The sequence below is a fragment of the Pantherophis guttatus genome, chromosome 2 (genome assembly GCF_059756535.1).
Source record: "Pantherophis guttatus breed Tessera chromosome 2, ASM5975653v1, whole genome shotgun sequence".
NCBI classification, from domain to species: Eukaryota; Metazoa; Chordata; class Lepidosauria; order Squamata; family Colubridae; genus Pantherophis; species Pantherophis guttatus.
The window spans coordinates 76,539,142-76,551,471 of NC_142064.1; the positions used below are offsets into that span (position 1 = coordinate 76,539,142).

The 12,330-nt window shown below is 39.4% G+C and overlaps 1 protein-coding gene across 14 annotated transcripts in view; it reads right to left on the reverse strand.

The window, feature by feature from the left end:
* Positions 1 to 12,330, reverse strand: part of NFIB (nuclear factor I B) — a 284,732-nt gene that overhangs the window by 133,521 nt on the left and 138,881 nt on the right. For all 14 annotated transcript variants that reach the window (XR_015732277.1, XR_015732276.1, XR_015732275.1 and 11 more), the window contains exon 3: positions 225 to 278. Coding sequence is in view for 11 of the 14 variants with exons in the window: in XM_087886296.1 (XP_087742422.1) it covers positions 225 to 278 (54 nt within the window). In the remaining 3 variants the exon portion in view is untranslated. The remainder of the gene's footprint in view (positions 1 to 224; positions 279 to 12,330) is intronic.

Genomic DNA, 12,330 nt, shown 5'->3' on the forward strand with positions numbered 1-12,330 from the left:
TACATGATCCATTGGATCAACTATAGTAGCTAACTATATTTTGGCCTAGCATGGTATGTGAAAGCAGCTGCTGTGCTTACTTTTAATTTTTGGTTTACCATATCATGACAAGATTAGGTGCAATCGTGTTTAAGTTTGCCACAGATAAATGTGTTATGAAAACAAAGTATTTATGAATAACACAATCTGCTCTCAAACAACATGCATAAAAAATTCATTTTTACCTGGTGGATTCTTGGCAGGATCGTTGTGGCTTGGACTTCCTGATTGTCCAGAATCTACCAAACAAAAAATATGAAGAAATATGTATTATTTGTTTTTAGCTTGTAACAAAGCTTATACTGTTTTAAATGAATCAGTTTGTAAAATGTAATTTTAAAAAATTCACTGTTATTATTGAAGAATGAGGAGCAAGAATAGATTGGTACCCATTATGAAAATATTGCTTAATCGTTATGCATACTTGGCCTATATTTCCTAAAATACACAACTGGAAACAAAGTGTTGCAACTGAAGAATGGAAAAAGTATCATTCCCAAAATGATGAGGTATAAAAATGGTTAAATAAACACAATCTATAACAGGCACACATTTAGAAACCCCCATAAGGCTCAAGAGCTGTAAACATTGGTTAAATAAATAAACTACACTTTAAAGGAACAATCTTTTCAAGATCCACAGGAAACATATACAATAATGTCCAAGCCTCTCCCAGTAAAATGTTATCTGTCCATAAATAGATTTATTGAGCTTAGCCCCAAGTCGGAATCATCGGATACAGATATAATATGAATGTATATTATAATGGAATCATAAAAGGGGTCTAAAATAATATAGTTAAGTATAATTTGATAGAAAGTTAACTACTTAATATTAATAAAGTTTATATGAAATTTGATGCTTCAAAGGCATAAACTGTTAAGTTTTTACTATAGCAAGATGCTATGTTAAGGCTGCATGAGGGCCTCGTGAAGAGATTAGCAGTTGCTTCGGCCGGGCATGTTTTGTCAGCAGTGGAGGGGGTGGGGTGGGGTGCAGCAAAGGTAGGCGGCAGAATATAGGGTGACCAAAAAGGCAGAAATGTTGGGGTGGTAGGTATGCGGGGGAAGCTGAAGCACACACTGCAGTCGTAAATGTGGGCAGGCTACTAAGTGCCCAAATTTTGATAATGTGATTGTGGGGGCACTGCAGCAGCCATAATTTCAAGGAGCAGTTGTAATTACCATTTTTTCAGCACTATTATTAGCTGAACCAATGGTCATTAACCACAGATATCTTTAATGCTTTCTATAGCAACAACATGATTTTTAAGAATATCAAGTATTTTAGATCTGATAGTTAATTTAAGCATGAATTATAATTATTTCTATAGTTTTCGATTCCATCTATTCTGTCTAACACAATATACAGATATATCATAGCCTTTAATTTCTGCAATGGCAAGTTGAATCCAAATTTTTGAATCTTAATACCTATTATATGCAATGTTTTAAGTATGTCTGATTTTAACATACTTTATATTAAATCAGCAAATATGTACAAATTAATTAAGTTACATCAATACTAGGATGTAAATCCATTTTTGCCTTCTTGTTATGACGACTGACATTAGAGAGCAAATTCAGGCTCTTATCACCTGTACTTTGGCCAGAGTTGTGAGACTGGAAATTTTCATAATGGAGACCATCTTAATTTATCATCCATATTGAATCTAACGCAAGATAACAGTAATTGCTACAAGTATAGCAATGGAAAGATCATGGCAAGTAGAGTCACTAAAAGTGATCACTATTTTTTTTACTACTTTTATCAAAACACAGAATCAACTCTCATGAATAGAAGGTGTAAAAACTCAGATTGGGCCACTAAAAAGGGAAAATAATTTTCCAGACATCCTGCTTCCTGCCCTTTCTTCATCAGCGGAATACACAGGACAGCAAGAAGAGGAAGGTGTTTCCATCTCTTCTACTTCTTCAAGAACCATCACCATTCTGCAACCAACCCTCTCATCTTCAATTGGCCAATCTCTATCACTAGGATGAAATGTATACATGTATCTCCCTTGGGCTTTCCAATCCAGCAATACTGAGCCTGATTGTGCAGCCAGTCATGTAACCTGGATGTAGAAAGCTATTGCAATTAGAACTGTCAAAGCATTCATAATTTATTTTATTTATTTATTTTATTTGATTTATATGCCGCCCTTCTCTGGAGACTCAGGGCGGCTTACAATGCGTTAAGCAATAGCCTTCATACTTTTGTATATTCATACAAAGTCAGCTTATTGCCCCCACAAACTGGGTCCTCATTTAACCTACCTTAGAAAGGATGGAAGGCTGAGTCAACCTTGAGCCTGGTAAGATTCGAACCTGCAGTAATTGCAGGCAGCTGTGTTAATAACAGGGTGCTTTAGACCACTGTGCTACCAAGGCTCTACCAAATGTCATCTCTATCTCTCATTTGACAATTTGTGAATAGCTTCGCAATGAATCAAATATTCCAGTCTGCCCCACTGGCATAAAAAGTCCAAAATATATTTGCCTTCTCCGCCATCAAATGGGAAGGAGACAGAGGAGCTGTATATAAAATGGAAGGAGAAGGATGCAATGTTCTATTCTCCAAGAAGAAATGGTCTCCTAAGATTGGATGTATTTCCAGTGTGATTGAAAACTACAAGAGAAAGGTCATGGGACTAAACTGTAAAATTACAGAAAATGGCTCAATAAACTTGACATCCTTCTTATATGATTCCGCAGAGGGGAGGTATTTATAGAGAGCCAGATCTCCAGTAAAGCAGTGGGGGAGATTTCTTGACAAAGATGCTTAGCAGAATTACTTGCAGAAGGATACATCATGATCCAGTTAAAATGTAAAGAAGTGCTAAGAAGATTGAAGCTCCTGAGAACATGAAAGGAATAAAGAAGCAAATGGGAAGCCTTCAGAACCAGCTAGGGACTGCTGGAATTTTTTCCAACTTTCTAATTTAAGTGGCAAGGATATTTAATTAATTAATTACTGTATTTTTCAGAGTATAAGACGCACCGGAGTATAAAACGCATCGTAGTTTTTAGGAAGGAAAATAAGAAAAAAGCTGATTGGTGGGTGGATCGGCCTGGAATACCCCCAATCAGCTGTTTTCAGAGGTGAATTTTAGCAACAGGTTCATTGGTTGTGAGCTCTGTGCCTTGCTTTTTTTTCCTGCCTCTGAAATTTCTGAAACTCTGTTTCAGAAAAAACTTTTTTTTCTGCCTCTGAAAGCCTCCGAAACAGAGCTTCAGAAAAAAAGGCTTTTTTCCTAAAGCTTCTTTCAGAGGTTTCTTTCAGCCTCTGAAATCTCCGTTTGGGAGGCTGGGTGGGAATACAAATAGAGTATAAGACGCACCCAGATTTTCACCCTCTTTTGGGGGGGAGGTGCATATTATACTCCAAAAAATACGGTAGTTTGTTTGTTTGCTGCCCATCTCACTGTGAGGCAACTCTGGATGGTTTACAACATCAAAAGCAATAAAACCAGAAAAATACATACATAAAACCATAAAAATAGAGATTATGACTAAAAGAGGGGAGGGAGAGAGCAGAATGTACGTGGGGAGGGGGAGAGGTGGTTGATACAAAACAGGATGCAAGAATGAGAAAAAGAAAGGAGAGACCATGTGTACACTGAATAACAAACTCCACCCAAGCCTTGGAAGCAGCAGAAAATGGACAACTTTACAACTTTAGCAAGTAACTTTGACCCTACTTACTCTTCAGATCGACATGACCTAACTCTTTCTATCTACAGATAGAAATGGAGACTCCAAGGCTTCGTCTCATTCTGGTAGAGGGATATTACCCAGGCTACTTGATGTTTGTTGAGCAATTGCATTGCTTATATGGGTTGTATATGAACTTTAAAAGGAAGAATCTAGCAGACTTCAAAACTAGACAAAGCCAGTTCACAACACAAATGGTTATCTTGATCTTCCAATTTGTCTTTAGTGAAAAATAAGTAGTAACAAAGGAACTACTTTATAAAGGTATACTGAGAATCACCAAATAAAACAGAAGAAGCTGTTAAAGAATCCTGCTTCTCACACCAACAAGCAAGGGACAGCTAACAGAGCATTTAGAGCTACTCCACTCCTGAATCTACTAGAAAAAAAAAAAGCACTGTGGAGGACTTAACCCTCAAACAGAGAAAAGGCAGAGATGAAATAAGTGCAATTATTATTTGCAGACCAATCAGATATCTCCACATATTTCCAACTATGGAGTGAACAGAAGGCAATGAGACTTCAAAGGGCAATTATTCTGTCCTTGAGTAAACTGCTCCACTATGGAAGCTCTTGATAAATTTACTACACATCAAATGGCTTCTATCATTTTGCTTTACAAAATGAAGCTCTTCCTGAGCATCTTCTCAATGTTCCCAGTACATGTCTTCTGTTTAGAGAAATCTAGCCTGCTTTTGGAACAGTTTTCTCAAAACTGTGTCACGACTTTCAAAATCTAAGTGTAAAAATTTGAATCTAGGTAACCTCAGGACTGTTTCATCAGCAATGACTTAAGAAAAGCTTTAACCAACAAACTCAAGTTAGCTAGAGAATGTGCTGAGGTTGTAAGTCACAGTTCTTGATTTACAATCATTAGTTGAACAACTGTTTAAAAGTGACTTATGATTCATCTTTGAAATTACAATTTTTACAACATTCCAACGTTCACATGATTGCAACTCAGGTGCCTGGCCATCATCTCACATTTATGATGGTTGCAGCATCTCACAGGCATGTGATCACAATTTGCAACCTTCCTATCCAGCTTCATATAAGCAAAGTCAATTGGGGAAGATGAAGTTGTTTAATGACTGTGTGATTTGCTTAACGACCATGATAAAAATGGTCATAAAATTAGGTCTTGACATATGATGACTTGCTTAATGACAGCATCATTTAGTGACTCAAATTCTGGTCTCAACTGTGGTCATAAGTCAAGGACTACGCAATGCATTGCCAGATTCAGGGTAAACAGATCCCATATAGAGATTGGATGAATTAAGAGAAACATTGGGGGCAATACACTCTACAGTGAAATCATTAAGTCCAACCATGCACTCAGGACCAGGTCAGTAAATTCAATCAGCAAATTTTTAATGCTGCTATAGCCACAGACCACCGATGGAGAACCTTTAATATCTAATCCAGTCCCTGATAGTCTGCAGCTTGATCAAATGCTACATCTAAATGTACACAGACTTTGGGGAGGGGGGGGGAGCTCATTTCTGGCCTTCATCGGATCCAGGCATGCTTTTAACACCAATGCCATACCATAGTGGAATTCTCCAATTGCATCCCTCCTGTGGGGGCTAAATTGAGATGCTAAAGATGAAGCTACCAAATTAGAAGAATTGTCAACCATTCAAGAGACAGAAACCTGGCTTTTGGTCTCACGCTCTTCTTGGAATTGCCTCTTCTGTTATTAATATATGTTTTATCATATCCAAAATATATCCATTTCTCCAAACACCATATAAATACCAAACAGTATGTACCAAATTTATGTTCTCACATTCTTGAGGATCTACCTCTTACATGGCCACTAACGGCTGCTCATATCGATAGATATATACGTCTAAATCCTAATAATTCTTTTATAGGATATTGCAGGGTGGATTGTTAAATCCAAAGACTTCATTTTCATGAATTATATGTTGCTGAATTTGATATATTCTGACTTCAAGAAACATGGCAAGCTAAAAGCTTGTTGATAAGTGGGTATAAGTCTTTCTCACAGCAGCTCTTGGAGCAGGACGAGGTAGATTTGTGGTGGCTTTTATTACCCTGAAATATTACACATAATTTAGAACCGTGGACCCCATTTCTTACTTCCCTGTTTACTTATATCGAACAAATTGCACAAACCCCAGAAGACTGGGCTAGCTTTCATATTATCCATTTATAAAACAGCACCAGAGACCTGCTTGCTAATTATATGCCTTTTGTGTAAAAAGTAAACTCTATGTTAGTCACTTATACAAAAAATTAGTTGACTGGATTGATCTAGAACAGGCATGTCCAATCCATGGTCATGGGTCACATGCGGCCCTGAACAGCTAGTATTGCAGCCCCATAAGATTGTAAAGAAAAAAAAAAGGGGGGGGGAGAGAAAGAAATCATAAAGGAAATTTGTTATTTATATACATTAACTGTAATATATACTTTATATGCAGCCCAAGACAATTCCTCTTCACTCAATACAATACAGGCAAGCCAAAGGTTTGGATACCCATACTCTAAATGAGCTAGTAGGTTTCAGGACTGGACATTCTATTGGTGGACTTGATACTTCAATACCTGGCCCAAAACTACACATTTAAAATAAGCTCAATATTATACTGCATTTATTGATTTTAGGTCCATCTCCAGTCTAGTTCTGAGTCTAGTCCATAGAGCACTAAGGGGAAGAACACTGCCATTAACAGAAGATTACTGTTGTGTATGCATAATCTTTATAAGAATTCCAGAATCAAGTTTCGATGCAGCATGCAAGGCCACCACACAAATGATATTCCAACTTTCATGAGGGAGGGATATATTTTATCTTCCCTGCTGTTTAATCTGTACAAAAATTCACTCATGACTAGAATAATCAATTGGAACCTCCTCATCCCCCAAAACTAGCAAACACACACATATTGCAACTCTGTTGCGTGCAGATGACACAGACAGAAGTCCTGTCACAAACGTTTTTTGCACTTAAATGAGCTCTTAATGCTCTAGCCAATTATTGCTCTGAGGAATTACTGAAAGCAACCAATAAAACTGAGAACCTGATCTTTGCAAAGACACCTAAATGACATGCCTGGAGGAAATATGGCTGGAGTACAAACAAGTTAAATTTTTTAACTATTGGGGCATAGTTTTCCATAGCTTCCCCAAATGCAGCACATACCAAAATGATGTCATACAAAATGCTCAAACCTCAGTACTTTGGCCACCTAATGAGAAGGAAGGACTCACTGGAGAAGAGCCTAATGCTGGGAAAGATTGAGGGCAAAAGAAGAAGGGGACAGCAGAGAACGCGGTGGCTGGATGAAAGTCATTGAAGCAGTAGGCGTGAGCTTAAATGGACTCCAGAGGATGATAGAGGACAGGAAGGCCTGGAGGAACATTGTCCATGAGATCGCAAAGGGTTGGACATGACTTTGCAACAACAACAACAATCAAAGACCTGACAGCCGAACAGGACCAATCTGTCCACATAAGAATAGTTTTCTGTGCAGTCAAATCCCTTTTATAAACCAGTGAGATATTTACACCAGATACCGTGTATCCCCAAAAATAAGACCCTGTCTTATATTTTTTTGAACCCTGAAATAAGCACTTGGCCTTATTGCCATGTGTTCAAAAACCCGACTGGGCTTATTATCAGGGGACGTCTTATTTTGGGGAAAACACTGTTTCCAAATTCTGAAGAGCACTACTTTTACCACATTTCAATGTTCTTTTCACAGCAGTTTTGAAGGGCCAATGCAAAAAAAGATGAGTTAAGACTATACCTCTGTGGACCTCATAGACACTATTTAGAACCATATCCTTCATCTCTACTTTGACTAAAATTTGCTGTATTTTTAACATACCATTTTATGTTAATCGTGTTTTTAATGCCATTAAAATCACACACAAATCTATCAGTTGCCCCCGGTTCGGACCGGTTCTATAGAACCGGTAGTAAAACCGGAGGGAGGTTCCGCGCACCAACCCTGACGTCATCAGAACACTTCTGTGTATGCCCAGAAGCTTCTGCACATCTGCAGAAGAGCACGCACACGCGTGCTGCCTGTTGCAAACCGGTAATAAAGGTAAGTAGAATCCACCCCTGAAGTCTATACTACTGGAAAACTGTGTGAAATTTCTCTGGTACAGAATTGAGAAATAGTATTTTTATCTTTTTCTACACTGGCAACTAGCTATTTATATTACTTTTCTACCAACACAATAAATACTATAATCTGTTGTCTATCTTGTTTGCTTTACTGATGCTCAAAAATTCTAGAGTTTTAACAAAATGGATTTTGCAATTTGCCTTTTTTATGCAGTTACCAAGATTTAAATTGTTAACTAAGCCAATATTATGAGAAGAGGAAGCTATGCCTTAACCCAAATAAAACCAAAGTATGCACCTTCCATCTAAGCAATCATACAGGGGGGAAAAAGTTTAGAAGTAGAGGATAAAACACAACTACCGTCCAAAATATCTCAGATATTGACCGATCCCTTACATTTGGAAAACACTTTGAAGTATTTGGACAAAAATTGAAAACTAGGAACAACTTGATTAGGAAAATTGCAGGAACAGACTTGGAAACACAAGCCAAAACATAGCTTATAGTGGCACAATCTTTAGTACGCTCTGATGCCAAATACTGCACATGTGTATGGGGAAGAAGTTGTCATACCAACGAGACTGATGTTCACCTTAATGACATAATGAGAATAATATCTGGAACCCTTAAATCCACACTTCTCTCATGGCTCCATGTTCTTTCTAACATTGCCCCTCCTGATCTCAGGTGACTACAACAGACAATCTGAGAGTGGAATATAATAAACATGCCTTCGACTCCTAGAGCTCTTCCAATACATAAAGTATTAGACTTTCTATCTCTCACCAGGCTTCAGTCTAAGAAACCAATTTGGAATAACATACCACAGTCTTAAAAGCTAGATGAAGAATGGTGATTAAGATGGGCGACTTTTAATAACAATAACCAAACAAATCACACAAATCCAACAAAACTCCTTGCAGGAATGCAGCTGCCTCAAAAAATATGGAGCCACCTGAATAGAATTAGTACAGGCCATGCCAGAACTAAGGCAAAGCTCTTTAAGTGGACAATGGCTGACAGCCCATAATGCGAATGTGGTGTACCAGAACAAACTATAAAACATACAGTTCAAGAATGTCCCCTCAGAAAATTTCAAGGCACCTGGGTTGATCTCATCTCAGCCACACCAGAAGCAGTTAGATGGTTAACTTTCTTAGATACTGAATTATAACATTGGTCTCATTGTAATTCTAGGGCTCCATATTGTGGTAATTTTATTATGGTTTTCTCTTAATTTAATATATTATCTCCTATATTGTATTGTCTACATATTTTACATACACACATATGTTCTCATGCTTCATTTAAACTAAATTTGTATATCAATGATTGCATGACTGTAGATGCCGTACACTAAATAAATTAAATCAATAAATTAACTTTATTTAACTTTAATTAAATAAACAATAGTGGCAATTAAAACATTACATAATCAATTCATTTCTAATCTTGTTCACATTATGACTTGGCCTTTGCTTAACTTTTTAACTGCCCTGTTAAACCAGAAATGCAATAGGATTTGATTCCGTTTTCATACATTAAAAGCTCATTATAATAGATACCCCAACAAAACAAACTTTTCAGTTGTTTGTCTCAGCTGTTTTAATGGGATGCATTTCTGCTAAGAATAATTTTGATCTGTAAAATAAGTTGTAAGTCAAGATGTGAAATAAAATTTCTTTCCATTTAGATCAGACTTCTCCTACTCCCCTCCAAAATGTAAATGGCCACTACCATGGGCAGTCTTGACCTAGCAAATAAACTGTATTACTATGTATTGGGCACATAATGTTCCACTGGTGTGTCATTTCCTTATGTGCTACAGTGGGCTATGTTAGTTCAATTATGTTTTTTATAATCTCCCCACCATTGCACTGCAAATCTGAAGATTTTAGTTCCTTCTTTTATTCTTTTCTGCACACCCACAATTTAAGAATGCAGCAGAACAAATACAGTGAAGTATGCATTAATCTAATGTACTTAATGTATTTCTTTCTTTCTTTTTTTGGTGAAAAGAAAATGGTACTTAAAAAAAAAAAAGAATCCTTGCTATTTCCTCCAAACATGGCAACCTATAATTAATCTTACCTGTGATTACTTCCAAGCAAGACAACTTCCAATTGTGAATATCAGACTTAGACAACATGAAAAAGTGTAAAACTAAACCTTCCAAACTCATTTTGTGACTTCTGGCAGCTGTGGAAACTAGATAGAGTTCAAAGTATATTCATATAGCTATATCATTTCATAATTTCTAATGATCCTAAAGGAATTAAATTGCAGCATCGCATTTAGGAATACAAGAAAGGATAAAAACAACATTCTTTATGGCTATTCTCCACTTGATTCATTTACTTTAAACAGTGGCCTTTCTCAACCTTGGCCACAATAAGACCTGTAGTTCACTTCCCAGAATTCCTGAGCTAGAATGGGGTCTGAGGAATTTTGAGAGTTGAAGTCCACTATCTTAACTGAATATATTACACTTTTATAAGAATATGTTTATTCATATATTTAATATCTTAACTGGATATCTTTTTAATAACTTTAATACCTTAACTGGAATACTAAAATAAGTCAGGTGAAATTATTACTGCTTATTTGTCCTTTTCAAACCATACTGAAAAGGGGCGTTGGTCTTACCTGAATGCCCTTTCTCGGGATGATGGGACCAGCAGCCAGGAATGGTTAACTCTGTCTGTTATCCGATAGGACTGAATCTGCAAACTGTTAAACTCCGCCACTTCCTCTTGCTTCCCAGCTTTTGACAAGGACGATGCTGCAGACTGACGTGCTGAGCTGTGGAGAAAGGTCAGGCCACTACTGGGACCCCAGAACTAGATGGTACACTGGGTGGGGCTGGCTGCTGGTCCCACTGCCCTGAGAAACGGCGTCCAATGTCCCTTCTCCAGTAAAGGTGGGACCAGCAGCCAGGAATGGGACATACCAAAGCAGTCTGCCCTACTGGGAGGGAACCAGCCGGTCCGCTGTCCCCTGCTTCGTGTGGACCCTCTGGAGCACCCACCGGCCAAAAGCCGCCTCCGTCGAGGCGTAAAGATCGAGTTTATAGTGGTGGATAAATGGCGAAGGGTACGACCAGATAGCGGCCTGGCAGACCTCCTCTAATGATGCCTGCATAGCCCAAGCTGCCGTGGTGTCTGTGCTCCTGGTTGAGTAGGCGGTGATATGTCTAGGGAAGGCAAGGCCTGGGCCTCATAGGCCTTAGTGATACAAGCCCTAATCCATCTCCCCAAAGTTGAGGTCATAACCCTATTCCCTAGGGTGGGAGGAGACGAAAAGAGATTCCGTCCGTCTAAGGGAGGCCCAACTGATCAGCTTCCTGCATGAAGTGCCGTGAGTGGGTTCCTCCGAGGCGGTTGATGTGTGTCTTGGCGGCCACATTGTCCATCAGCACTAAGATGTCTCAGTCCTCTACCGCGTCCTTGAAGGCAACAAGGATCAGGTGTATCGCCCGGAGCTCCAACTAATTTATGTTTGTGTCTCAGGTCCTCCTGAGTCCACTGGCCCTGGGCCATGTGCGAGTCGAGGTGAGCTCCCCAACTGTAGAGGCTGGTGTTCGTTGTCAGAACTAGGTGATGTGGTTCTCTGAACTCTCGACCCTTGGAGAGGGCATGGGAAGTCCACCATTTGAGGGGGAGGATCACCTCTGGTGGACCCTGGACTGGGATGTAATCTGAATCTTGTGGTGGGATGGGGTCTCCCAAGATATGTGGCTCCTGATGATATTCCTGGGACCTGGGGTAGTCAGATACCAATGATTCATCCCTCTGCTGCATGCCTGTTGCGATCCCCTGCCGTACTGCTTCAGATATTAAAGCTGCCATGCTAGTTGGGATCTGTGATTCAGTATGCTGTTCAGGCCAAAGGCCTGCAACGGTGGGTGTAAAAGTCACCTTTGCAGAAGATCCCCTTGGTCCCCCATGCTGCCCCCAATGGGGCTCCGTTAGGCCAGATTCTGGGATAGGGCCAAACAGCAACTCATTTTTACTAGGCAGAGCAGGAGCTTGAGCCACCTCTCCATCCAGAGACCAGGTTGCTGTGCGCAATTGTTCCTGGGGAACAGGTTGGTCCAACTGCCATGCTGGAGATGCCTGAGAGGCGGCCTGTTCTGTATTTGGAGGGCTTTTGTTCATTTTGTCAGCCTCCTTTATGGCCCTTTCAATGGCCTTCTCAATAGCCCTGTGTCTTTGCCTGGCCTCTCTTTCAGAGGCCTTAGAGGCTTGCTTGGGAAACTTGGTAGTGGGGACGTTGGCAGTTTTCCCTTGCTTAGAGGGCCTCGACCCTGAGGCTCTTGCTTCCCTGAGGTTGCTTTGATCCCCCAAGGAAGGATCCTGTAGCATGCGTTTGATAGAATGCCGTTGAAGCGGTGGCCATTTTGAAAATCTGCTAAAGGTCCCCAATTAGCTAGACCTCTTTTGCCACCACGTGGCAGGCTGCAGGAG